This window comes from Kogia breviceps, chromosome 13, assembly GCF_026419965.1.
Source record: "Kogia breviceps isolate mKogBre1 chromosome 13, mKogBre1 haplotype 1, whole genome shotgun sequence".
Classification (NCBI taxonomy): domain Eukaryota; kingdom Metazoa; phylum Chordata; class Mammalia; order Artiodactyla; family Physeteridae; genus Kogia; species Kogia breviceps.
This window is the reverse complement of record NC_081322.1, coordinates 90,817,063-90,844,732: the sequence shown is the minus strand read 5'-3', so window position 1 is coordinate 90,844,732 and position 27,670 is coordinate 90,817,063. Positions and strand designations below refer to the sequence as shown.

The following is a 27,670-nucleotide window of genomic DNA, read 5'->3' as shown; positions in this document are numbered from 1 at the left end:
TCCAGGGTCGGTCTGTTCCTATTTTCTTGAGGTCAATTTTGGAATCGTGGCAGCTTACGTCATGGCTGTGGCCTGGTCATCGTGTAGTTCACTTCTTCCACCTGGCGGGGATTTCGGTATCGACAAGACGGACCAGAGGACATGGCCCAGACTATCATCTATAGCTCTTGAGGGGAACTAAAGGTCCTTGACTTTGCATAATGACTAAGCTACTGTTATTTGGTCTCATTCGACTGTTTACCTTTGTCTTTGCATTTTCTCACTTCTCTGATTAAACTCATTCTTTGGCTAAAGTTTTTCCACAGACAAAAGGCAGGGGCAGGCTGTCGGGGGAGGGAGCATAGGGCCCTGCTCCTTTTTTTTTTTTTCTTCGGTACGCGGGCCTCGCACTGCTGTGGCCTCTCCCGTTGCGGAGCGCAGGCTCCGGACGCGCAGGCTCAGCGGCCATGGCTCACGGGCCCAGCCGCTCCGCGGCACGTGGGATCCTCCCGGACCGGGGCACGAACCCGCGTCCCCTGCATCGGCAGGCGGACTCTCAACCACTGCGCCACGAGGGAAGCCCCCCTGCTCCTTTTCAATTATGCTGTATACCTTAAACTTATACAGAGAAGTATGTCAATTATATCTCAATAAAACCAAAAAGGAAAAATAATTTTAAGCTTGAAATGTGCATGAGTATCTAATGAGGATTGATTATAACAAAAAGAAATAATAACATAAGCTATAACGTTAAAAATATACCTACAGAAAATGAACTGCGTTAAAAAATGTGCAGAAACACTACGGAACATTGCATCTGACAAAAGTCTAACATTACACATTTATGCATACTTTACTGTGTTGTTTCATAGAAAAGGATTTGTTTAAAACTATAGAAAATGTGGTTGCTTTTACAAATGCTGCTTGGTATTTTCAATCATTAATCTGCCATCAACTCAAATCACTTTTACTTAATGCATGTGCCACCAATGTTAACAAAAATAAATTTAAACATCAAAATTAAAAATAGTCTATCCAAATCCTGCACAAAGAAGTAGTTTTCTTTTTTGTTTAACTGAGCTTTTTCTTACTTATTTGGCATGTATAAAGCAATAGCAGAACCTGCGCTGCTATTGAAAATGTTAAATTTTATCATAAAGTAAGAAAGTAGTTTAGGTAGACAAGTGTTAAGAATTTTTTGAGGTTTTTCTATGTAGAAAAATAGGTTTATATACTTAGCATATAAGTAATTTCTATAATTTAAAAATAATAATTAAAAATAATTATATCTTTCCCTAAAGAGCTTAATAGTTATCAAAGACTTTTGCCTATGTTTTGTCATTTTAAGCCGACCAGACTCTTGGATGATTATTTTTTAAACATTTACTTTATTGAAGTATATTCAATTTACAATGTTGTGTTAATTTCTCCTGTACAGCAGAGTGATTCAATTATACATATGTGTACACTCATTCGTATTCTTTTCCGTTATGGCTTCTCACGGGCTATTGTACGTAGTTCCCTGTGCTCTGCAGTAGGACCTTGTGGTTTATCCATTCTCTACACGATAGTTTGCATCTGCTGACCCCAAACTCCCACTCCACCCCATCCCTCCCCCACCACCTCTCCCTTGGCAACCACAAGTCTGCTCTCTATGTGAGTCTGTTTCTGTTTTGTAGATAGGTTCATTTGTGTCATATTTTAGATTCCACATATAAGTGATATCACATGATATTTGTCTTTCTCTGTCTGACTAATTTCACTTAGTATGATAATCTCTAGGTCCATCCATATCGCTGTAAATGGCATTATTTCATTCTTTTTTATGGCTGAATAATGTATTCCATCATATATATGTACCACATCTTCTTTATCCATTCATCTGTTGACAGACATTTAGGCTGCTTCCATGTCTTGGCTCTTGTGGAGAGAGCTGCTATGAATATAGGCGGGCATGTCTCTTCTTGAATGATAGTTTTGTCCATTGAATTATAGTGTATGCCCAGGAGTTGGATTGCTGGGTCATATGGCAACTTTATATGTAGTTTTTTGAGGAACCTCCATACTGTTTTCCACAGTGGCTGCACCAGTTTACATTCCCACTAACGATGTAGGAGAGCTCCCTTTTCTTGGATGAATAGTAAATCATTCATTCATCTATGGTTCTGTAAGAACATATTAAATCATCACCACATGGCAGACACCTGGGGGGATGCTGACCTCGCCTGGAGAAGAAGCATATGCCTTCTACCCTCGTGGAACTTACAGGCCAGAGTGTAGTGGGCGATTCGGAAGGAGAAATCAGGCGGAAAGGGTGACCACAAGGTGACACGGGATCATGAGAAAGTGGTTCTAACACAGTCCAAGTGGTCTGGAGAGGCTTGTAAGGAAGAAGTCTCATCTAACCTGAGACCCAGGTCAACCAGGCACGGGTTCAGGTGACTGGAGGGACAAGAATATGGTTGGAGAACCTTCCAGGCAGAGAGACAGGATGTCCAGGTGACCGCAGGGTGCTTCAGGACTTGGCTTTGAACTGCTCGAATGAATAAGAGGTGGCCTGGGGTCCCTGCCTTCAGGGCCCGCTTTTCAAGAGACAGCAAAAAAAGGCAAGCGCTCCATGACCTTTTCCATTAATATTTTACCCAATTTAACCTGATAGAAGATTAAAGTTCAATGTTTGATGATTTAGTGAATTCTCGCCATTTAATTAATTAATATTATTCAAATATATAAACAAACGTGTTAGTGGAATACGTATATGTTCTTAAACATCAAGAGGGAAAATATTTCTACAGGTAACTCCACTCTCTGACCACACTCTTATACTCTCAGTCCAGTGATGTACTGGTAAATGTTGGTCAACCAGCTTTCAAGAGAAATAGACGCAAACAAACAGCTGATTTCCGTGACGTAGTCGCTCCCAGTGTGGAGAACTACAGTCTGCCAGTTTGTCACTAACTGGTTCATGATATTATGAAAATTTCACAGCTGGCTTTCACACAGTGGAGCGAGCCAGTTCTAGCATGTTATTCAGTTTCTGCTATTTTTTAGGCTTCAGTGAGTTATAATTACATATAATACATTTCACATATCTAACCTGTAAGATCTGATCGTCTGTGACATTTGCACAGCCATGAAGCCATCATCACACGCGCACAATATCCCCGACATATCCTCCTCCCCAGACCCCTCCTCCTGCCTCTTTGTAAACCCGACCTTCTCTACCCCTCCGTCCACTTGCCCCTCCTAAGGCCACTGTTGACCTTCATTCTGTCACTATTGATTAGCTTGTACTGCTAGAGTTTATGTAACTAGATTATGAACGTTTTTGTCTGGAGTTTTTTCACTCAGCATATTCATCCGTGTTGTTGCATATATTATGAATTCATTTATTTTTATGAGTGAGTAGAATTCCACTAAATGGATATACCACCTCTTTATTTAACCACTCATTTGTTGATAGACATTGGGTTGTTTTCAGTTTGGGGCTATTACCTAGACCTGTTATGAACATTCTTGTACAAGCCAAGTGGAAATTTGCTTTCATTTATCTTGAGTAAATACCCAGGCATGAAATGGTCAGATAGTGTGACAGGTGTATGTTTAACATTTGAAGAAATGGACAAACTGTATTCCAAGCTGTTTTCCAGAGTTGGACTTTATCTTCCCAACAGTTGTGTATGAAAGTTCCAGTTCATTTCTTCCACACCTTGCCAGTCCTTGGTAGGGTCAAGCTTTTTAACTATTCGGATAGGTACGTAGTAGAATCTTATTGAGATTTTAATCTCCATTGACTTGGTGACTGACAGAGCTGGACATCTTTTCAACCATACTTAGGGGGAAGTATTCAGCCTTTTATCATTAAGCATGTAGTTAGCTATAGATTTTTATAGATGCCCTTTATCAGGTTGAGGAAGTGTCCTTATATTCTTGTTTCCCTCTTGTATTTCTATTTTCTTTCTGCCTGATAGACTTCCTTTAACATTGTGTATATTGCAGGCCCATTGGTGATTAATTCTCCCCAGTTTTGTATGCCTGAAAAAGTTTTTGTTTTACTTTTGTTTTTGAAAGATATTTTATCTGGGTATAGAAGTCTAGGCTGATATATACAATATAAATTAAATATATATATTTAATTTCAGTACTTTAAATATTGGACTCCATTTTCTTCTCAATTACATTGATTGTTTCTTATGAGAAATCTCATCATTATTAGTTTTGTTCCTTGATATGTAATGCGTTGGTTTTCTTTGGCTCTATTTACATTTTTCTCTCTATCACTGATTTAGACAATTTGACTACTATGTGCATTGGTATAGATTTTTTTTCCACTTTACTTATGATTGGGGTTCATTGGGCTTCATCAATATGCGGCTTCTTACTCAGCACATTAGGAAGTTTGGGGCATTATAATAGTTTTGCTCTCTTCCTTTGGGGACTCCAGTTACACGTATGTGAGTCACTTCAGGTGCCTTATAATTCACTGTGCTCTGTTAATTTTTCTAAATCCTTTGTTCTCTGTGTGTTTGCTTACAGATAGTAGCTTTGCTAGGACTTCAAGTTCACTAATCTCTTGTTTTTTCCCCCCAAATAAGCTCACATGTATTTTCATCTCACACATAGTTTTCATGTCTGGAAGTTCTATTTGGATGCATTTTATACCTTCAACATATCTACTTAACTTTTTGAACATGTGGAATACAGTTATATAAACAGTTTTACTGCCATTTTCTGCTATTTGCTAACATCTGCATCAGTCCTGGGGCAGTTTTATAGGGTCGAATTTTCTTCTTATTATAGGTTCTATTTTTTTTCATTATTGCGTATACAGTACTCTTTGATTATATACCAGATGCGAGTTTTACTTTGTGGCATGCTGGGTATCCCTATATATATTCGTATATTCTATTCTAGTGTGGGATTCAGTTAAGTTGCTTGAGGACAGTTTAATCTTCTCAGGCCCTGCTTTTAAGATTCATGAGGTGGGATGACAGCAGCACTTAGTTTAAGGCTACTTAAGGCCAGAGCTTTCTGATCATTGTACTCAATACACCATGAAACGCAAATAAAACTATAATGACATATCACCTCATGCGCATAGTATATATATGCATATATATGTATATATATGTATGTATATATACACACACATACATGGTCACTGTAGAGTGACTATTATAAACAAACAAATAGGAAGTAACAGGCGTTGGTGAGGACGTGGAGAAATTGCCACCCTGTGCACTCTTGGTGGGAACGTACAATGGTACAGCCACTATATAACCAGGATGACAATTCCTTGAAATTAAAAACAGAATTACCATATGATCCAGCAATTCGACTCAGTATGGTTCTTTTAAGTCCTAGCCAGAGAGATTAGGCAAGAAAAAGAAATACAAGTCATCCAAATCCAAGAGGAAGAAGTAAAATTATCTCTGGAGATGACATGATCTTATATGTAAAAACCCCTAAAGACTCCACACATACACACAACTGTTGAAACGAATAAACAAATTCAGCATAGTTGCAGGATACAAAAGCAACGTACAAAAATCAGTTGTGTTTTTATACACCAAATAAATTATTTGAAAAAGAAATTAAGAAAACAGTCCCACATATAATAGACTCAAAAATAAAAATAATAAAAATGAAATTGTGGAGATAGGAATATGAACATATTTTAAAGATTCCTAGAGATAGCTGTAGATACGTGTACTAGGTATTAGGAGAAATACAAAGAAAACATTGAAATTTGAGTTAAATTGTATTATTGTCTTATGATGCTCTTATACCATAGGCTTGCTTTGGGTGTTGGATTGTCCAAAACTTATTTTGTTTTACCCGATTTTACTTAGGCTTTGGATCACCAGCTTTACTTTTGAATTGACACTTTCAGTTTAAAATATGTACATTACTGTACTTCTAGATTCTTTTCACCATGCTAGGTGCTTTATCAAATTAATAGAATTTTAAATTGAATCAATTAATTAAGAACTTCTTATGTGGACTCTTTTTACTGCTCTTCTGAATGGGGAAAATAAAATATTTTATACAAATTTACAAGCAAAGAAAATTTCTATTTTTTTCCATTTTTCATTAGCTTCAAAAATTGAAAGAATGAAATTCATAGGATAAGAAACACTTTCAGGATCAAATGTTTGAATTAAAAGAGTTTCATTTAATACCTGCCTGAATAGTATCAGCTCACTTTTGATTCATTCTATTTCCTGAAGGGTCAAGATAGTCATTGAGGAATAAATTCATTGTCAGTGTGAGTATTGTGAGACAGCTTATTACTCACCTGTACCCAATGAGAAATTCCATTCATCAGAGGGATCCTTTGGCTTTCTCTTCTTTCAGTTTTTAGTTTTTGTCCATATAAGTTGTGATAGTTAATTTTTTGTGCCATCTTGACTGGGCCATGGGGAGCCCAGATATTTGGCCAAGCTTTATTCTGTGAAGGTATTTTTTTTTTTTTTAATTTTTGCGGTACGCGGGCCTCTCACCGTCGTGGCCTCTCCCGTTGCGGAGCACAGGCTCCGGACGCGCAGGCTCAGCGGCCACGGCTCACGGGCCCGGCCGCTCCGCGGCACGTGGGATCTTCCCAGACCGGGGCACGAACCCGCATCCCCTGCATCGGCAGGCGGACTCTCAACCACTGCGCCACCAAGGAAGCCCTGTGGAGGTATTTTTGGATGTGATTAACATTTGAATCTGTAGGCTAAGTAAAGCAGATTGCCCTCTCTAACGTGGGTAGGCCTTATCCAATCAGTTGAAGGCCTGAATAGAACAAAAATGCTGACCCTCGCTTGAATATGTGGGTACTCTCCTCCCCTGACTGTCTCTGAAGTGGGACATTGGCTTTTTCCCCATTTTGGACTTGAGTAAAACATCAGCTCTTCCTGGGTGCCCTGACTGGAAATACACCCTCAGTTCTCCTGGGGCCAGGACTCTGGACAAGGACTGGACTTAAAAGATCAGCTCTCCTGGGCCTCAAGCTTGATGACTACAGATCTGAAACTTGTCAGCCTCCATAACGGTGTGAGTCAATTCCTTATAATCAATCTTTCTGTATATATATACCTCCTATTTGTTCTGTTTCTCTGGAGATCCCTGACTAACACATAAGGTTTGCCAAATGCTTTTTGAAATGATCCAAAATTGAGTAGAAAATGAAGACCCTGACCATTCTTATGAGGTCATATGCAGCCTGGGACATCTTGCAAAATCTGGCCTTATCACTACGTTGCAAGGGCGTTGCAAAGGAAGGAGACACTCTTCTAAACTCCTTTCTGTGATCTCGCACTTTGCAAAAGGTTAATCTTGCTCAACACTGGGAGCCATATTTACATCTGTCGTGCTAACTGGGATAGTTTATAATCACTGGGATTCTTCCGCCCTTCCTGATGAATTCCACAGTAACAATGCTTTGCACATGTGCACACACCCAGCGAGCCGCGAGCACAACGCCGGCTGGCCTGAGAATCTCCCCGTTTCGTCTCTTTGCTCAGATTCCTGCCCCCTAATTACAAAAACATGGTACAAACGTCAGTCACATGAATCTGTTTGTGGAGACCCAGCGCCATGTGTGCATTCTCCCAGGACACAGCGCAGACTGGTTCGGCACAAGTCCTTTCTCCTGAGAGACGTCGCGCAAAACCCTGAGGGAGTGAAGCAAATTCAGGGAAAACTCTGCAGAGACAGCATGTTGACGCAACGCCCTTCACTGACCCTGTGTGTTGATGGTCCAGGGTGTCTGTGGTGGTCATGTCCCTCTGGGGCCCTGGTGCGGCTGGGAGACCCTGGTTTCCTGTGTTTCATGTATCAGAGTTTGGCCATCTTTAGGGTTTGAGAAAAAGAAAAGCACTGGTTGTCTGTATGGAGTCACTCGACATCAACGTGCGTGGTAAGATCCTTATCGAAAGAAACTAAGTGGATACTTTGTCCTTGCCGCTCTACTGAGGGCGGGGGTTATTCTTCAGCATCAAAACGGGGGACCTGACAGGTGGATCTGGGGCAGCTTTTATCGGAGGTTCTGGGCGGAACAGAGACAGCTGCAGACGCCTTCTGGAGGGTTCCTCGGTAGACGCCTCGGTGTCCCGTGTGGGACCAGTGACAAGTTCCCAGGGGGCCTTGGGTGGACCAGATTCCGCCTCCCTGAGGGAGAGGATCCTCCTTACTGATGCTGGGTGTCCTCCTGGTCCAGCCGAGGAAACGCCCCCAGACCGTCTGCCGCTGCCTTTTCCTCCTCCCTCTCTGCATTCCCTGCGTTATCACAATCCACTTATGCACCTGCCGACTGTCCCCCAGGATCTCTCTTGAACATTGGTTCCTCGTCAAGCAGCTTTCTGGTGCCGACTGCGGACTGCTTTGGAGCCTGGGCTCAGAGAACGGTGTTGACGGCGTAGTTCTGAGGCAGGAGCAGCCCTCACATGGCTTTAGATTCTTCCCGACCAGCAGGAGCAGCGGCTGAGACTCGGCTTTCAGACTTGTAATCCACCTCTGCGCCAGGCTCAGCAAGGATGCTGTAGGAAGTAGCCCTCTGGAGCCTGTCAGCCCCTTCAAGCTCAGCCTCACACCCACCATATTCCCAGAGACCAGCCTGGTCCAGGCACACGGTGTCTATGGACTTTATACTGATTGACTTAGCAAAAGAAAAAAGATGTTAATCAATGAACTTCTGCTGGGTAAGCAGAAGTCCTCCTCTGATGCACAAGGCAAGGATAGACGGGATTCAGGATGGAGCCACCAGGGGAAGCCCCCATCCCTCCCTCAGTGACGCCGAGGGCGGGCGTCTGTGCCCACACCCCTGGCGGCATATGTCCCCCAGGCTCCGGCCACAGCCCTGGCAAGCGGGTGGGTGAGACCCTGCTGTCCTGGACCCTCTGTTCTCCTGGAGGTCACAGGCCAGTGAGAGGGAGGCGCCCCCTCCAGGAATCCGCAGAGAAGCTCTGCATGAATGGGGTCCTGAGAGGTAAGAGGACGCTGGGAGGTGGCGGGTGCAGAGAGGGGTCTTGGTTGGCTGGGCCTGGAGGAGACTTCGAAGCCGAGACCTGAGCTGCTTTAGTAGAAAGAACCAGCCGTCTGACAGCTGTCGGGTAAGTGTTTTGGGCAGAAGGGGTCGCAAGTTCAAGGTCCCTGAGAAGAGCATCTGAGGCACAGAAAGATGACGGGGTGGGGGAGGGGAGCCCAAAGGAGACAAGAAAGGGAGGGGGGAGGGGCGGCCTCGGAAGCTGGGGAGGGAGGTCACTGGGGGGGGTGTCAGCAGGGCACTCCGGGGTCACTCCTGCACTGTCCCTCCAGTCACTCTGGGGCACGACTCGGCGGGGAGGCACAGCGGTTGAGGCTCTCTTGCCCCTGCAGGCGGCTGAGGGTCTGCGGGGCTCCAAGCACTTCCCCAGCCCCCTGTGGGCTCACAGGCCCCTGGAGAGGTATTGGGGCTCCCGTTTCGCCGTCATTTAGTCAGTGCAGAAGGGCTGCCTCCCGGGACCTGAGCGAGGTGTGGGGCCCCGGAGTGCACGTCCCAGCGGCCGGCCGGCCTGTCCCTCGGCTCCAGCGGAGTCTGGGGTTTCTGGAGTGGGAGGGACAGACGGGGCGGGTGGTGTCCTGGCCCAGGCTGGGGCTGGGCTGCTCCCGGCCTTGCAGATGTGGGGTCCGGAGCTCCAGGGAGAGGTCAGATCAGGCTCACCCACCAGCCTTGGCTTGAGGGGCTACGCCCTCTGTGGAGGGTGGACGAGGAGGGCGAAGACACAGTGCCGCTGCCGTGGACGTGAGTTAACATCCGACGGCGCGTTTGGACAGAAGTGGGACAGGTGAGTGTACAGCCAGCCGGGGCTGGGCCTGGCTGGGGTGAGGCCTGAAACCCGACAGGATGACCGGATGAGTGAGCCCGGGGGCCAGGAAGCCGGCCAGCAGGAGACCTGACACCGGGAGCTGAGCTTCAGGTGTGGGAGTGCGGGACACAGCCGAGGGAAGGGGTCCAGCACGCCCGGAAAGCGCCACCTGGCCTCACCCGGGTCCCGCGCTGCTGCAGCCAGGCCCCCGGGATCCCAGGGGTCCCCCACTGGATCAAGAACCTGCAACATTTGTCTTTTCACAGTGTCTCGGAGGGTCTGTAAAGCAGCCAACACGGGCGACGTGCAGAGATGTGGCGTTCTGTAGCTCAGCGGCGCTGATGGAGGACCGAGCAGAGCCCCGGCCTGCGAGCAGCCCTGGCTCCCTGCCGGCGGTGCTGGGGGGGCGAGAGCTTCGGGCTTCACTGTGGCCCCTCTGCTCTCTGGCCCGGAGCCATAAACTGGCGTCCCCTGCTTGGCAAGCGTCTCCACCGCGTGCCGGGGACCCCGGAGGGGGACCTCGTTCCACCTGCTGACGTTGCCAGAAGAGCACAGAGCCCTGGGCTGGCGCAGACGGGTTCCGGCCCGGTGGGTTTTGGGGTGTGCGTGTCTCACAGGCGGGAAGCGAGGCCCAGGGCGGGGCTTGGCAGCGTCACAGACGGCTTGGGGCTGGGTCCAGGCTTCCCCTCTCGCTGCCCCATTTCACGGCCTCCCCAGCTTCCGCCCGGCCTCACACGGCCCGAGGCCGCTGGCCACCTCCTCCACCCCTAGCATCTCTGGGCGGCTGCTCCCTTCCCACCGGGGCTGGAAGTGACCCGCGACCTCGTCCTGCCTGGCCTCCATTCACAGGACCCTTTGTTCAGGAGTCCTCTCCTGCTCCCCGCCCGCCGCACCCTCACGTCGGAATCACACGCGGTTGTTTCTCCTCTGCTGCCGGGCAGGGCAGAGCAAGTTCCAGGAACCCTCCTCCCACAGGAGGGTGAGAAAGCCCTTTGCTGACTCAGGGCCAGGAGAGCCTAAGAGGAAACAGATGCCTGCAGCTGCGGTGTCTCCATCCAGGGCTCCTGGCTCCCGGCTGGGCCCCCGCAGCCCCACCGGCTCGCCACTGTGAGGGTCAGATGGTCCCGGCCCCCCGCCCTCACCCCCGGACCCCCTCGGCTCCCGCAGAGACCAAGACCCCGGAGCGAGGGGTGCTCGGAACGCCCCGGGGGCCGCGCCGGGCTGACCTCCTTCGCTTCCACCCAAACCTCACCTGCTCTGAGGTTTCACGTAAGAGGAGCGGAGAGGTCATTTTGTTTGTTTGTTTGTGAACCCACTGGCTCACTCTCTAACTCAAAAGGTATTTATGGAGCATCTCCAGCACTTGGGACGGAGCAGACCCCGTTCTCTGGCCAACGGCCCCGCGTGTGCCAGGACCGTCCTGCGTTTCTGGTGAATCCCCTGCGCGTCTCCTTCAGGGTCCACGGACGGCCATCGGTTGACGCTCAGGTGTTCATTGCGAGTGCAAGTTGCTGACAAGCAGGGAGCTGCCAGGAAAGAGTGGGAATCTCACCCTGTTTCCTTGGTACGTAAATTCTAATTTTGCTCCAGAGACACGAAGGCACCTCTTCCAGAGGCTCCTCCAGGCATCTGGAGTCAGCGGCGCGGCCCCCTAGGCGTTTGCTCCGGCCCCTCACCAACCCGCCGGGCCTTCCGCTCCTGCCCCAGGGACCACGTCAATCTAAAGTCCAGTGTCTGGAACTGGGCACCTGCCCGGTGGGGCTGGACGGGGGCGATTATACCTGCACTTCTGTGGGACACGGCCCAGCCGAGGCACCTGGGGTGAGAACCGCACCCCGTACCCCACCCTCTGTGTAGGATGCCCTAAACAGGGCGATGTTTGATCCCGTCGCAGGGACCTGCCCGGACCCCCACCTGTCCTCCTCGTCCCAGAGCCCCCGATCCCCGAGCAGACTCAGGGTCGTCGCCAGGCTGACCCCGCCGCAGCCGGGGATGGTCACGGGCCCGGGCAGTAGCTGCTCCTGCCGTCCTGACATGGCTTCCCTCACTGCTCTCCCCCCGGGCCTCCCACCGTGACTGTGAAAATGCAAGTCTCCGGCCCCTGGCAGGGCATCTGCGCTGGTCTCCTGGGGCTGCTGTAACGACTCGCCGCAAACGGGGGGGCTTGAAACAACACTGGTCAGTTCCCTCACCATCTGGAGGCTGGACCTCCGAGGCGCAGGTGCAGGCAGGCCCGTACCTCCCCCCCCGGACGCTCTGGGGAGCTCCTCCCGCTTCTGGGGCTGCAGGATCCCCAGGTTCCTTGGCTCGTGGCCGCATCCCTGCCGTCTCTGCTTCACGTGGCGTCCTGTGTCCCAGTGCCCTTCTTGTTACAAGGACACCAGTCACTGGACGTAGGTCACCCTCCTCCAGTACGACCTCATCTGCAGAGGCCGTGTCTGCAAACAGCGTCAGGTCACAGGCTCCAGGCGGACACGCACTGGGAGATGTGAACCAGCCCGCTCTGGCCCTTGTTTCCCCTCTTCTGTCAGATGCACGCTTTCCTCGTCCCCGAAAACTGATATTCTGCTCTAGTGTCCGTTAACTCTCCGGAATTCCCGTTTGCCTGCTGGGACCGACGTTGCTCTGCGGCTCGTGGGCACAGGTCCCTGGGTCCCGCGGTGGCCGCCCAGGACCTTCCGTGGCTGCTCCAGCCTCCGGTGCTCCCTGTGCGGCGCAAGTGCCGAGGCCAGCTTCCCCTCTGGGAGAAGCGCCTTCTCTGGAGCCCCAGCAAGGTGGCCCTTCTGGCCAAGCGCTCCCCTGCCCTGGCGCGGCTTGTGGCCCCTTCCCCTCATCGGCCTCGCAGGAGGTGAGACTCCTTCTCACCCCCTGGGCTCAGCACAGCAGGACGTCCCGTCTGAAAGCTGCTTAGGTGAGCGGCCGTCAGACGGGTGGGTAGACAAAGAGAGGCACTGACGGCTCGGGCTGCTGGCAGATGGGACGTGAGGGTTTAAGCACCGCTCTCTAGACGAGGAACAGCCAACCTGTCAGCACGTCAGGTCAACTAGCAAATCAACAATGCTCCACTAAAAAGGCTTTAAGGGAAACTGGGTTGTACATTCTTCTTTGGAGTCGGAGACAACGTCAACTTAGTTACGTAGAGTCCCGGTTGTTTAATTTAAATGACGACTGTGTCACCCAAAGCAAGCTATCTTACCTTGAACAAGACATATACTACATATTCTTTGAGTCAAGTTTCTTCTTTCTCTGTACCTCACAAATTGATATTGTTTGCCCGGTAATCAATGTACAGTCGCCATAAACAGGGCTTTTTCAGAAAATGCAAACAGTGGGCCAAGCTCACGGCCCTGCTCCGTTACAAGCTCCCCCCACCCCGTCCCACTCCATCCTCCAAACGCCCGGTCACCCCCTGGCTGGACGGCAGTGTGGCTGGCTCTGTGTGCACCTGCTGCCCTCCGGGGCCCCCGCCTGGCAAGGACCCAGGTGTCGAGGGTGCGGCTCCCTCAGCAACGTTACCCCGTCGGACCCCAAGGTGGCCGAGAGCAAACTCCCTCTAACGCCCTTCGGCTGAGACTCGACCCGTCGACGGCTGGGGACCACACCGCGGCCCGGCGCCTCGGGGGTCGACGGCCCACGCAGCCGGCCGCACCTCCCCTTCTGCCTGCGGTGCAGCCGGGCCCTGGGGATGCCTCGCCTCCCCCCCCACCTGTCCCTCATCCGCCCCCCTCCGCCCGTACCTCCACCGCGCGCCCCCCTCCCGTCCATCTCCTCCCTCCGTGCAGGGCCCAGCCTGGCCTCAGGGCACGCGGGAGCCCCGGGAGGCGGCAGCGAGTCTGGCTGCCGCTCTTCTTGCTTCTCGAGGCTTCTTCGAGCGCGACCCGCTCCTCGGGCCTGTGGAAGCCGAGCGCGGCTTTGCTGGCGCCGCTGGGAAGGTCTGTGCCGGAGGTTCTTGGCCGCACGCTGGGCGTCGCCAGGGGAGGCCATCCTATGGGGTCCAGGCTGGGCTCGTGAAGTAGAATTTGGATGAAAATAATTCCCCATCCTGTTTCTCTGTCATCTAGGTGATGTGCTGACTTCCCTTCAGGTTAAAGGTCGTACTTCCCGCACGTGATCAGGGAATCCATGCGTGTAACTTCATCAGGAGGTGGACTGAGCATTTCCACCCACTTACGCTTTTGCGTTTTATTGATTGTCACTCATTTGGTTCAGAAAGACCATATTCTCACTTTGGGTAAATGGGAACCAGATCCGGAGCCTGCAACTTGCATTCTTTCTCCCGAGCAGAAAGGGAGTCCCAGCCAATCTTGCTGGTTTTATTTACAGCATTTTGTTTCCTGAGAGAAGACGGGAAAAATCAGTCTTCCCCTCGCTCCTCTGGCTTCTCCTCCGCGGCCCCCCAGCTGCGGGTCGGAGCGGGGGCGGGGCTCCGCGGGTGGGGGGAGGCCGCACCGGACCGGAGCCCGGCGCTCCGGCAAATGCGAGGTCAGAGGGGGAATTATGTCATCTCTCCGAAGGAGTGAGTTCAGCGTGCGTCCGCGTGTGTCTGACTGACAGCCCCACACAGGACCCAGCGCATATAAGGAGGGCCTGCTGCCCGGCGGGTGCCGAGCTCTGAGCCCAGCTCCTCTGCTGAGCGGGGCTGGCTCTCCCCCCGGACCCTCCTACCTCCTGGACCCCATTCCCAGCTCTGAGACGAATCATCCCTGCAGGGTTCCCACATACCAGGTAAGAGCTTTTCAAACATTTACCAAAACATTTCACTGTAGTTTAATTTTCAGAAAAGCCTCTCTTTGGTTCTCAGAGGGGAGAAGGAGAAAGTGCAGGATAGGTTTAAAGTAAGGAGGGGGCCCGCCCATTAGCACCTGAACAGCAGAAACGTCTTCACTTTGTATTTATGCTGCTAGGTTGCACAACTGCGGCAAGTAGACTCATTTCCAGGGTTTATTTGCAGGGGTGATGCCGTGACCTCCCTGGGCTTTGGCATCACCTGAGGATTCTTGTTACTTTCGTGAACGTACCTGCCTGGAAACTTGGGCGGATGCTTCTGTTTTCAGCTTCAGCTACAAAATAAGACTTTTCCACATAAAGTTTTATTGAGGTGCGGCCATGAGAAAGAAACTAGAAAAAATTGTTCCCGAGAACGTGAAAAATAAGCAGAGAGGCTGCAGAGACAAATTCTAAAACTTTTTCACAGCTGACAAGTGTTTTTGAACGTTCTTAATGAATAATATTTAGTGAGTCTGTGAAGAGTGTTCTGACTGCCCGTGGACTCCAGCTGTTCTTGAGAGTTTGGGGAATAATTTGCAGATGAAAAGGCAGCAGGGAATTAGCGTAACTTCTGTAAACCCGAGTTGGGTTCCTCTGGGGAAATCACGGCACACTCTCCACCGAGGGAAGGAGGTCTTTCTCAGTGAAGTTATGTTTGTTCGCTTTGATTGTTGATATAAAAAGAATTTTAAAAGATCTTTACAAGTTCTAGTGATATTCTGTTGCAGAAGGCTTTGGAAACCTTTCCTTTGGAAAAAATATGACCTTAAACAAGCACTAAGTGTGTGAAGCGAGGCGTAGGATATGGGAGCGTGTGTCCCCGTCCCTATGGCGTGTGTCGTAGGATATCGTACGTGTTGCCTTCTAAGAACACAGGACTTGATAAGGCTGTACCAGCCATACCCGTGACTCCGACCCTGCTGTGTTCTTTTTTGCTGTCGCGATCCCCTGAGATAAGATGGGACAGATGGCAGAGAGCTGATACTTCTGCTTTAGAATCAGACGCTTTGATTTTGTTAGCAACAGAGTTCCGTGTACTCCCCTGAGGCTGATAGGAAGCCGAGCCTCCAGCATTTGGAAATGTACATTTTGGATGGAGCGTGTCTTTGCCAGAGGCGGTGGTCACTGCTGTCTGCAGGGGACAGAGGTGCACGAGTGGCTGAGTGGCGAAAAGACCCGAGCTTTGCAGACGTGCCTGCCCGCCGTTCACTCGGAAACACTTGCGTAGTGTTCACTGAGTGCCAAGTGCTAGTCTAAGTCCCTGACGAGGGTTCACTCGGCCCTCTGGAGCCCTGTTAACATCCTGACCGTCCCTCCTACTGCACTGGGTGGTCATGGGACAGTGCATTCCAATGAAGAGCCACGCGCCCTGTGCTCGCTGGGCTTCGTAAGCCTTTACAGACACTAACTGGCTTGATTTATTTCTCACAATAACCCCATGAGTAGAAAATTTAAATGCCTATTCTTCATTCTACAGAGGAGGAGACTGAGACCAGAGAGGGTAAGTAAGTTTCCCCAGGTTGCACAGAGGGTGCCTGACAAGGCAGCTCTGAGCCTGGCCCGGCGGGGGCTTGCCTGGGTACACAGCTGTCCCCTCGATGTGCAGGTGGAGCTCAGCGAAATTCTGGACTTGCTGTGGACAGACTGAAAGCAAGTGTCTGGATCCCAGGGGGAAACCTGAGGGTCCTGCATGGACCCCACTTCCCCAGGGGACGTTCCCCATCTTGGGGGGTATGGGTAGTTTCAGGTTCCCAAACCCTTCTGGAGAGGGGACTGCTTGGATTTCTTCGTCACTGAGAAGCTCGGGATCTTTGAAGCCCTACACAGGGAGGGGTGAGGGTCTCAGCTTGGCTTCGCCTCAGCGGGACACAGTGTATCGCTGGAGGGCCGTTGGGACCCTGCGCTCAGCGGGGAGACCAGGAGGCCGAGCAGGGGTTAACGGTGGAGCGGGCTCCCGGCCAGTCTCTGACTTCTGGGCCAGTGTCTGCTGAGCCTGCCAACTGAGAATCCTCAAGAATGGAAAAACAGGCCTCAGGAAAATAGAAAAGCAAAGTAAAAATGATTACTAAGTAGAAGGCTATTTTTTTTTTTTTGTAATTATGATCCACCAAACTAAGTTTACTTCTGACTCATATACAGTTAATATTTATTCTATTTAAGTAAGTCACGTGCAACTTTTTTCTTGGCTATTTCCACAAAATGTCTCCATAGGTTATTTTCCCCAAGCTGACATTTTTCTGAATTCAGACTTTCTGGGTTTACGTCCTGGCTACACCTTTCAGTAGCATCATATTCTCTGGGCAAGCACTTAACTTCTCTGAACCCCGCTTACCCGTCGGTAAAATGGAGATGATAATAATAGTTGTCGCCTCCTAGGTTATTATGAGGGTTAAATAATATGACTATTTAGGACATCGTTAGCATATAGTGCTTGTCAGCAAATGCTAGACCAGTGAATACCAGCTACAGTTAGAAGAGTCCATTTGAAAAGCACGTTTCCTACCTAGCTTTAACTGCCCACAAATCCATGTGTTTCTGTTTTTCCTATACAGATTCTTTTAAAATGGTCATATGAGTAAAAATTCCAGTCTACACTAGACGTTGAGGTTATGTATTCAGAAGTGATGGGTCTGATTTATCTGCAGGGGTTCAGCCGGGCAGACTCAGGATGCTGTGGCCGCTGCTGCTGCTAGCCTTATGGCCCTGGTGCAGTGCTCAGGGTGAGTGTGGACCCGTCCCCCCGCCCCCCGGTTACCTGGGCTCCCGGAGCAAAGCCTCACCTGAGGGGGGAGGATGGGCAGAGTGGAGGCCTGGGCGGAGCACCTCACCTCTTGGAACCTTCGTCACCAACTTTAAGATACATCCCCAATTCCTTTTGAGTCCACACACCAGGAAATCTTTCCGTTTTTTTTTTTTTTTTGGTTTTTGTGGTACGCGGGCCTCTCACTGCTGTGGCCTCTCCCGTTGCGGAGCACAGGCTCCGGACGCACAGGCTCAGCGGCCACGGCTCACAGGCCCAGCCGCTCCGCGGCATGTGGGATCCTCCCGGACTGGGGCACGAACCCGCGTCCCCTGCATCGACAGGCGGACTCTCAACCGCTACGCCACCAGGGAAGCCCTGGGAATCTTTTCTTTTTGGAAAATCTAGGTGGTATAGAAAGATACCCTCTGACCTGGAGATGCAGTCTTTTGCTGGGCACTTTTTGCCTTTTTTCGAATGTGATATTTACAGCATACTAAACTTTTCGATGTTTTATAACTTCTTTCCTTCCCGCTTATTTTTTTTTTTTTTGCTCTGAAAAATTTATCAAAAATATTTTTCCATGTGTTTCTTTCCTTACAACGTGATTTTTTTTACAACATGATTTTTAATGACTGTATAATATTCCATTAGAAGGTAACCCCCAGTATTTTTAGGTCCATTCCCGTTTACTTTACACATCCCATCTACACTAGTATAAATGATGCCTCATGGAATACTGCTGTGAACACATATATCCGAGAGTTTGTGATTCTATATTTAGGATAGCTTCCCAAAGTAAAGTGCAGAGTCAAAGGTTTTAATTATTTTAAGGATTTTTGATATATGGGCAAATAGCTCTACGGCACGTAGTAAAATGACACTTCTATCAACAACACTGTATTATAATGCTTTAATTTGCCAAGTATTCGATGAGAAGTTATTCTCTGTTTAAACTTCCTGTTCAGAAAATTACTGTGAACGACTTAAAGTGTTAGGATTTGGTGAGGTCTGACAACATCTCTTTCCGGCAGTTTAGAGGGTGACTTAAATCCATTCATTTGCGGCCTTATGGCTCATCGACTCTCAGATGCTCCCCTGCGGGGTGAGCCCTGAGCGGGGCTCACTTTCTACAAAATAAGGGATCCCCACGCGACAAGCTCAAGGCAGCCGACCTGTCTAAGAGAGCGACACGAAACGCAGTGCTTTCTAATAATGCGCCAGTGGCAAGCCTGGAGGTGCACTTCCCTGCAGGATGCCTTTCCGGGCAATCGGACGCTGGAAAGGAGGTCGCCTTCGAGCTTCAGCTCTGGGTGGAAGAGCAGGAAAGAGCAGGCGGCCGGGGTGCTGGTCTAGGAGCAGATGGGACGAGCCTGACCCTCCTGGAGGAAGGCTTGCTGGGCAAAGTGTCAGCCGGTCTGAGCAGAGGGCCCCTGACTTGTCAAGGGCGGGGCTGCTCCCGGGGAAGCAGATGTGTGGGGAGGGAGGACCGCGGCGGTTTTCGAGGAGTGAAGCCCAAGCACCCAGGCGAGTGGAGGGGGGGTACTCAGGGCCCCGAGGTGAGGGTGCCTGTGCCTCCTGCTCCCCGTGACCTCCTTGTTCTGTTCCCCGGGCAGCCGGCGACCGGGACGAGGACACCGCCTTTGACCTCTTCAGCATCAGCAACATCAACCGCAAGACGGTCGGGGCCAAGCAGTTCCGGGGGCCGGACCCCAGCGTGCCCGCCTACCGCTTCGTGCGCTTCGACCACATCCCGCCGGTGAGCGCGGAGCGCCTAGAGCGCATCACCGAGGCCATGCGGCGGAAGGGGGGCTTCTTCCTGACGGCCAGCCTGAAGCAGGACCGCAGGTCCAGGGGCACCCTGCTGGCCCTGGAGGGCCCAGGCGCCGCACACAGGCAGTTCGAGATCGTGTCCAACGGCCCCGCCGACAGCCTGGACCTCACGTACTGGGTGGACGGCACCCGGCACGCCATCTCCCTGGAGGACGTGGGCCTGGCCGATTCCCAGTGGAAGAACGTCACTGTGCAGGTGGCCGGAGAGACCTACAGCCTCCACGTGGGCTGCGACCTGATGGACAGCTTCACGCTGGACGAGCCCTTTTACGAGCAGCTGAGCACAGAGGAGAGCAGGATGTACGTGGCCAAGGGCCCCTCCCGAGAGAGTCACTTCAGGGTAGGTTCTGCGGGACGCGGCCTAGGGCCGGGGGACCCCACTGAGGGCCGCGCTTAGTGTGCTGCCTTGTTGAGGGGTTGGGCGCGGCCTTGGAGAAGCAGACACACGGGCACCTATTCCCACAACAAGCCCCACGTGCACGCTGCACCCCCACTGGCACGTGCAGGCACGTGCACACACTATGCACGTTTACGCACGCGTGCGCACACACTCACAGACGCTCTTACGTGCACACACGGCTTTCTGGACCAGGAGTGAGCAGAGCAAGCTGTCACAGGTGCCCTTTCGTAGCTGCACAAATGGTCACCGATTTCCATAAATGAAGACTGATTTGATGATTGACGAATCAACCCCGTTCAAACGTCTCTATAATCCCAGGCCCCCAGATTCCAGTTCAGTACTGACAGGACAGGACGACAGGAGAGAAAACTGTGTTTTCGAAGGAAGGGGCTATTGATATGAGGGAAGAGTTCCACGGTCACCTCAGTTAGAATAGTTTTTACAAGAGGATCTTTCTAAATGCACGTGTTTAGAACCTGCACTGGAGGGTTAGTAACTATTCTCCTCCAGGTGTCTGTGTATTCTTTGGAAGTGAACGTACGGTTAGACTCATTTATTTCGGTGAAGGCCTAGAGAGGCTGGTGGTGGTCTCTGGCCATCGTCAGGAAGCCCCCCAGGCCCACGTGGCCGACCGGCCCGGCTGGGGCGAGCCCCCCACTGTCACCAGGAGGACGGCCTGGTCTCACAGCTGTACCGTCTGTTCTGTGGTTGGAGCGGTGCACGCTCCCGAGACCCACGGCCGCGTGCGGGAGCACCAGGCACCCTCCGAGTCCCCTGCGGAGAGAGTGTGGCCCCCGCTGTCCCCTGAGCGTGTTCGGAAGACAGCCCTTGCCATCCCTCTGGGGGCCACCGCCCCTTCTCTAAGGCACTCTTCCTTCTCCTCGGGTCAAGCCCACTGTCTGCCTCTTGCCTCAAACGAAGCTTCAAAGTAACATATACAGATAACCCATTAATGAGGTTTCCGACCCGCTGAGGATAAAAGCACAGAAGAAAATGTTCTCACTGCTCTAAGGTTACCTCCTGTATTTTTGAAATATCGTTTACTGTGGCGTCGAACATTTGCTGTTTATCCATCTCTGCTTCTTTCCCTGTACGTATTTCAGGGTTTGCTGCAGAACGTCTACTTAGTGTTTGAAAACTCTGTGGAAGATCTTCTGAGCAAGAAAGGTTGTCAGCAAAGCCAGGGAGGTAGGTGTCTGAGCTGCGCGTGGTGCCGCACGCCCCACCTCTGAGGGGTTCCTCCTTTGGGGTGTGGGGAGGGGCCGGTGGGACATCAGGAAGCATGTTGGGATATGTTTCAAGTGCCGCCATGGCCTTGAACGAGTTCGCCGGTCCGCTTGGATGTGTTGGCCTCTGAAACAATACATTGCTTGAAGGATTCGTTATGAATATATTTTAATTATCCAATAGAACCCATTTTGCATGCCAAAAAATAAATCCCTGGCGTTTTAACACGATTTTAAATACATGCAACTATTCCAGTCTACTGATGTGTGAAGATCATCTTAATAACACCACAGATGTTTGTCCAACTTGGTTTATGGAAGGCTTTTATACTATTCGCCACTGTTGATACAGCCTTATTATGAAAATGGACGCCACTTGAATCATTGACAGATAATCCCACGCTGTCTGTTAATTGCATTTTGAATTTACATTCAACCACAATTTGTCAACATTGTCTTGAGCATTTGATCTTTGAAGGTCACTCTGACGGGCTTTTTGAATGCAATGTGTCATTTCATCTTCAAAACCCCTTGAGTTGGGCTCATCCACTTTCCTCACTTTACAAATAAAGAAGCGCGAGGTGCCAGGAGGGCCCGCTGATTGTCGGGGGAGCGGCCGGTGAGCATCAGAGCAGCGCACCTCCCGCCCCCCAGGCTGAGTCCCACACAAGAGGCTCTTACCTGCCACGTGATCCCATTTTCCAACTTACTTCCCTTAAAAGGCTTCTTCGTGTCAACTGTAAGCAAATATAAATCGTTCCCGTATGGATCCACGCGTAAGGATGCGTAGGATTTGAAGTCTGTAGTGCGCCGTTGCGGCTTTGTGACCCAGCCCTCGACCCCGGAGTGTCCAGAGTGCTGGCTTGACGGTTCCGAGCCCGGAGCCCCAAGCACCGGCATTGCAGGCAGTCTTTGCGTCCAAGGCCGTCCACCTTTCTGTGCGTCTTTCAACAGTTGGCCAGTTGAGTTCAGGGAAGGAAAGAAATTAAATTGTGACTTTTGGTGGCCTGTGCAGCAACAGGACATTATAAGGCCTCCTGTCACACACCCTCAGCTCCAAACTCCCTGAGCACCACAGCCTCTGAAGCTCTGGACCACATCCCATCCCAAACCGCCAGCTCTGGCTGAATTGCCAATATCAGCCCCTTCGGATTAGGTCATAGTCTTTTTTGGCAGGGAGGTGAGGTCATAAAAAAGCAAAAGTGCTAAAAAGGCTAAGACAGTACTAACTGACATCCCACAGGACACAGAGAAAGAGAAGGTGGTCCCGGGGACCCTGATGGAGGGAGACTTGCTTGTCTCTAGATAAGAGCTCAGCATCCTTGGAAGTGGTCACCTGGCGGGGTGGGCACGTCTCTGTGACAGAGAAAAGGAAAGGGGGCACTTGACCCTCGATGGGGGGGAGAGTGGACGTGGCCCCCACCCCGGTCCCTGCCCTGCAGGCCACGAACGGGGCGTGTTCTATCCTGAGGAAGGGCTCTGCCCGTCTTCGAGGAGGTCGTGGGACTTCCAGGCGCTTTTATTGTTGCCGTGTTTTTATTCTTCTACATACATGTAGTGATTCATATGCTTATGTCTGTATGGTTATGTATGGTTTTAGGTCTGGTGAGTCTGAGGTATCAGTGTGAGTTGCAACAAGGATTTACAACCAAATAACAAAACTCAGTCATAGACCGTCTGGCAGAATTATAACACTGATGAGTCGTAACTCCGGAATGGAATGCATCGGAGAGGACAGTTGAGCATCACTGCAGAGAGGACACCGGGGCTGGCTTGCCGGCCACATCCCAGCCGGCCAGGCTCCCCTGAGGGCGACACCCATCTTGGCACTTGCCCAGATCACTTTTGTAACTAGTGGCGTAGCCCCGTGTGTCCCATGTTCAGGGACTTCCGGGAGCTTGCACTATTCCTGGGGTAGTGAGCTCTGAGCCCTTGGTTGGGATTCTGCCTTTCTGGGGGTCTCGTGAGGCTAGCAGAGAAATGACGAAATCACTCATTTAGCAAGAAAAGAACCGCACTTGCCTTAATGCAGTAGCCAAAAGAAAAGGTGTTGGGGATGGAAAAATGGGATAAGTGAGGAGTGAAAGGAGTTGTTGGAATTTATGGAGAACATGGGGCTGGAAACAGGTTTAGGGTGGGGGACAAGAAGAAGGAGCTTATCTTAGATAATAAATTATATAAATATTTATAGAAAAACAAGAAAAACCGGAAACTGTTGCCTCTAATGAGTTTGAACACGATGCGTGATGCAGATGAAGGTCTCCGAGGCTTTTTGCATTTTTCCACCCCTGAGCTGACCTTTTGCTCTGCCGATTGGTGGCGTCTGAGGCTCAGTCCCCACGGTGCTGCGAGGAGAGCAGCGCCCTTTGGTACAAGCAGGGCCGTAACGGGAAACACCTCCACCAGCTCTCGGGTTCTCGGGCGCCCGTGTCGCTCAAGTGCTGTGGACGGCGCCCCGCGGGCCCGGCCAGGCTGTGGCCAGAGGCCGGCGGGCTCACCGCTCCGTGTCTTCCCCGCAGCTGAAGCCAACGCCATCAGCGAGAACACGGAGACGCTGCACCTGAGCCCCCCGGCCTCCATGGAGCACGTGGGCCGGAGCGAGTACAAGGGCCCCGAGGTGTGCACGCACTCCTGCGAGGAGCTGGGCAGCGTGATCAGGGAGCTGTCAGGGCTGCACGTCATCGTGAACCAGCTCCACGAGAACCTGCGCAAAGTGGTGGGTGCCCCGGGGACCCTGCTCTGACCGCGAGTAACCTCCACTATCCACCACTACCCCCGACTAGCCACTGCTCGCCGGGAGTAAGCACGGGCTGACGGTCCCCGTGTGCGGTTAAATGCCGTGTGGCTAGAGGGCGGCGAGGCGTGCTTATGGAAAATGTGCTCACGGGCCACGAGCCTTCCTCTCGGTCCTTCAACCCTGGGGATTCGTCTCCCAGGAAACGGGAAGCCGCACGCGGAGGGAGGTGCGTTCATTTAAGGAATGGTGTGCAGGGCAGAGCCTGTCCCTGAAGGCACGAGGTCATAGCAGGCAAATCGGTTTTCCTCTCCACGGCCCGTCAAGGGGGAGAACACGTGCCTGAAGCCTTAGGAAGGGAGCTTTAGGGCTCAGAGCAGCTGGCCGGCAGTCCTCAGGCCGAGCTCAGCCTGAAGGAAGCTTGTGCCCCGGGGCGGGGAACAGGGCGGAGGGAAAGAACAACAGAGGGGAGGGGTCCCCGCGCCCCTGAGGCTCTGCTCCACCCAAGGGCCCTGTGCGGGTTCTGACTGGAGTCCTGGATGCGGCACTTCCGCTCCAGCTAGGGCACTGGCTGGGCAGTACCCACGGCGAGTGTGGCTTCTGGAATGTTCTGCCACTTGCTGGGTGGGGGCAGGGGCGGGAGGCGGGGGTAAGAGCACCCTCCCCGCCCAGCGCTCACCACTTCCTGGAGCCTCCAGGGCTGGGGTCTCCGAGACCAGGGACACCTGCAGGCGGGGGCCCTGCTGGGCGGGAATCTTCATAACCGTGGAGGGCCTTCCCGCGAGCTGCACGCGGCGTGTGACCCCTGACTCTCTGGCTGCTTTAGGACACAGAGCCTCAGGCCTGCTGGGGCTGGTGGCGTCCGGGTGGTCCCGGCGGGGAGGGGCTGCAGAAGGGAGGCCAAGGTAGGAGTGGGGGAGCCTCTGCCCCTGATGCGTCTCCCTCTCAACTGAAAAGAGCTTCGGGAGAAGTTTACCTACATTGGAGTCGGGCATTAAGGGGATTCGCCAGCTGCCTGAATCACACAAAAACATCAGGATGGTGTGCTTCTGTCCGTTTTGTGCCGGGGAGGGGGTCCATATCTTTTGGGTGATTCTCAAAGCGTCCATCGTCCCCAAATCAGAAATGTCAGCGGGAGCAGGGTGCCCAGAAGGAGAGAGGTGACAACACATCGTGCTCAGGGGACAAATGGTGTACCTTTCACTTAGTTGATTTTGTTTTAACTTCGCACTGTTTCCTGCAGTCTGTAACCCCCGTGACTGCAGGGCTCGTGTCTGTTTGCCTTTGCCGTTGTGCTCTCAGAGCCGAGTCTGCCACACTTGGAAGAATGGCTGAATTCAAGAATCGAATCTTGGTTTTCAGCTGCGGGTGGCGGGAGCGACCCCGTCCCCCGTGGTCCAGCGTGAGGCTCCTTCACGACTGGACGTCCTCCATCCGCCCGTGGGCGATAGCTGCATAGCTAGGCTGCGGCTATGCTGACCTCTTTCCCTCCACTTTCCAGTCAAATGACAACCAGTTTCTCTGGGAGCTCATTGGAGGACCCCCCAAGACCAGGAACATGTCCGCCTGCTGGCAGGACGGCAGGTTCTTTGCGGAGAATGAAACCTGGGTGGTGGACAGCTGCACCAAGTGCACCTGCAAGGTGAGATGGGCGCGCGGTCCCCTGGCGGCGGCCCCGGGCTGGCGGCGGCCCCGGGCTGGCGGCGGCCCCGGGCTGGCGGCTTCCCGCTCGCTGCGCCCCGTGCCGCGTGGGGCAGGGCGCCACCTCCCGTGAGGCCCGAGTGGCCCCGTGGTGCTGCGCCCAGAGAGCCGGGGAGGCTGCAGCCGGTGTCACCCAGTGGCTGGCCTGTCCCGCGCGTGTTCGTGTCGATGCCACTCGGTCCTGCGAGGGCCTTGGGCTCGGCACAAGCCGCTGCCGATGGGGCCACTGCCCACGACACGACGTGCCACTTGGCTTCCTTACGCCCTGCCTGCCACCTGCTCTCCGCTGCTGGGGGCCTGGACACCGGACGCCGCTGCGACCTTGCCCGCGGCTCCGCGGACGGAGAAAGAGCCGTGCGGCGCGGCGGGCCCGCGCGGGGGGCGAGAGACGCGCCCGCGCGCCTGTAACCGGCGGGGTCCGCGGGCCGAGACCTCCAGCCTTGCTGCCGACCCGTCCAGTCGAGCCCTGGGTGCGCGTTCATGGCCTTACGTGAGTGACATAAATGCCTCTTTTCCTTGTAGAAATTTAAAACCGTTTGCCACCAGATCAGCTGCCCTCCCGCCACGTGCGCCGACCCGTCGTTTGTGGACGGCGAGTGCTGCCCCTCCTGCTTCCACGGTGAGCGCCCGGCGGGCGGGCGGCCCCGGCTGTGCGGCCGTGGGTCTGCGGCGGACGTCCTCGCGGGGGCCGGGCCTCCGAGGTCCTCCGGAAGCGCCCAGATGCTCGCGGCTCTGGGGTCGCGGTGGCCCTGCTCGTCCTCAGCCTTTCCTCCCGTGCTGGTCCAAAGCCACATTCCCCGCCTCTGTTTCGAGGGCCCCGTCCCCCTCCCCTGGCGGACCCCTCCCCTAGCTGTGACCCCCCCCCTAGCTGTGACCCCTCCCCTAGCTGTGACCCCTCCCCTGGCGGACCCCTCCCCTAGCTGTGACCCCTCCCCTGGCGGACCCCTCCCCTAGCTGTGACCCCTCCCCTAGCTGTGACCCCTCCCCTAGCTGTGACCCCTCCCCTGGCGGACCCCTCCCCTAGCTGTGACCCCTCCCCTGGTGGACCCCTCCCCTAGCTGTGACCCCTCCCCTAGCTGTGACCCCTCCCCGGCGGACCCCTCCCCTGGCTGTGACCCCTCCCCTAGCTGTGACCCCTCTCCTGGCGGACCCCTCCCCTAGATGTGACCCCTCCCCTAGCTGTGACCCCTCCCCTGGCGGACCCCTCCCCTAGCTGTGACCCCTCCCCTGGCTGTGACCCCTCCCCTAGCTGTGACCCCTCCCCTGGCGGACCCCTCCCCTAGCTGTGACCCCTCCCCTGGCGGACCCCTCCCCTAGCTGTGACCCCTCCCCTAGCTGTGACCCCTCCCCTAGCTGTGACCCCTCCCCTGGCGGACCCCTCCCCTAGCTGTGACCCCTCCCCTAGCTGTGACCCCTCCCCTAGCTGTGACCCCTCCCCTGGCTGTGACCCCTCCCCTGGCGGACCCCTCCCCTAGCTGTGACCCCTCCCCTGGCTGTGACCCCTCCCCTAGCTGTGACCCCTCCCCTGGCGGACCCCTCCCCTAGCGGTGACCCCGGAGCATCTGAGCCCCCTCCACACCCGGCTCCCCGCCCCCTTCCTCGTGGTGTCAGCAGCAGCGTTGACCGAATCGGTTGGTTTCTCTGAGACCTGCTCTGCGTGTCCTGTTTGTCTTTCACTGTCTGGTCCTCATCTTGGTCTGGGGGGCCTTGAGTCTGGTGACCCGGGCGGGGCAGGGCGGCTTCCCTGTTCGGGGAGCCCGCGGACGTGAGCACAGGCTCTGCGCCTCCATGAATCTGAACAACATGTGGCTTTTCCAGGTTTCAGATTTTGAATCTGTAAGATACAGAATGAGTGTCCCCATGACACAGGGTTAGTTTCAGGATGAACATAAACAGCACAGTATGGACAAAAGTGCCTGACGTATGTTCGGTGTTAAACAGCGAGCAAATGAGACGCTCTACCGAGAGTGACAGTGTGTGTGACGGGCGACCCTGAGGGTCCCCTGCTGCCCAGAGGGAGCTGTTTCAGGTTGTGCAGCAAAAGCCCAGGAAGGGTCTCCTCGGGCCCTTCTCTTCCCGCTTCTGAGACGTTGCATGGTAGCATTTACTATTTACCAGAAAGATCTCTTGCATTAAGGTACAACTTTTCTGTTATTCAGAGATTGATAATTTCCTGTGAAGAATTTCTTGGCAAGAAATTGCCTTTTTATTTAAGTTGTTCCGATGTAAAGCATTTGGGATGAAATTTAGTGTCCTGTAATTTCAACCAAAAATTGAAGTTTCATCACCGTATATAAATCAGCACACGGAGGTTCAAGTGGAAATGACTTACACCTCAGCCACTCCAGCGCAACCCCGTGCAGGCGGGGTTCAGCGCTCTCCTCTGTGAAGCCGCTAGAAACATCCACAGGCCCCTCTCCTGCCGGTAGACACCGGGTTTCTGGCCAAGCTCCTCGCGCA

The 27,670-nt window shown here is 52.8% G+C and overlaps 1 protein-coding gene across 4 annotated transcripts in view; it reads left to right on the top strand.

The window, feature by feature from the left end:
• Positions 1–14,294: 14,294 nt before the first annotated feature.
• THBS2 (thrombospondin 2) overlaps positions 14,295–27,670 on the top strand; it is a 29,123-nt gene continuing 15,747 nt past the window's right edge. For 2 of the 4 annotated variants that reach the window (XM_059083339.2, XM_067011157.1), the window contains exons 1-7: positions 14,295–14,534; positions 17,222–17,296; positions 18,933–19,489; positions 20,653–20,737; positions 23,295–23,491; positions 25,011–25,151; positions 25,733–25,829. In XM_059083339.2, coding sequence (XP_058939322.1) covers positions 17,245–17,296; positions 18,933–19,489; positions 20,653–20,737; positions 23,295–23,491; positions 25,011–25,151; positions 25,733–25,829 — 1,129 coding nt within the window. In that variant the 5' untranslated portion in view covers positions 14,295–14,534; positions 17,222–17,244. Of the gene's footprint in view, positions 14,535–15,862; positions 16,078–17,221; positions 17,297–18,932; positions 19,490–20,652; positions 20,738–23,294; positions 23,492–25,010; positions 25,152–25,732; positions 25,830–27,670 lie in introns of those variants that run through there. The other 2 variants (XM_067011156.1, XM_067011155.1) reach the window with 2 other exon arrangements.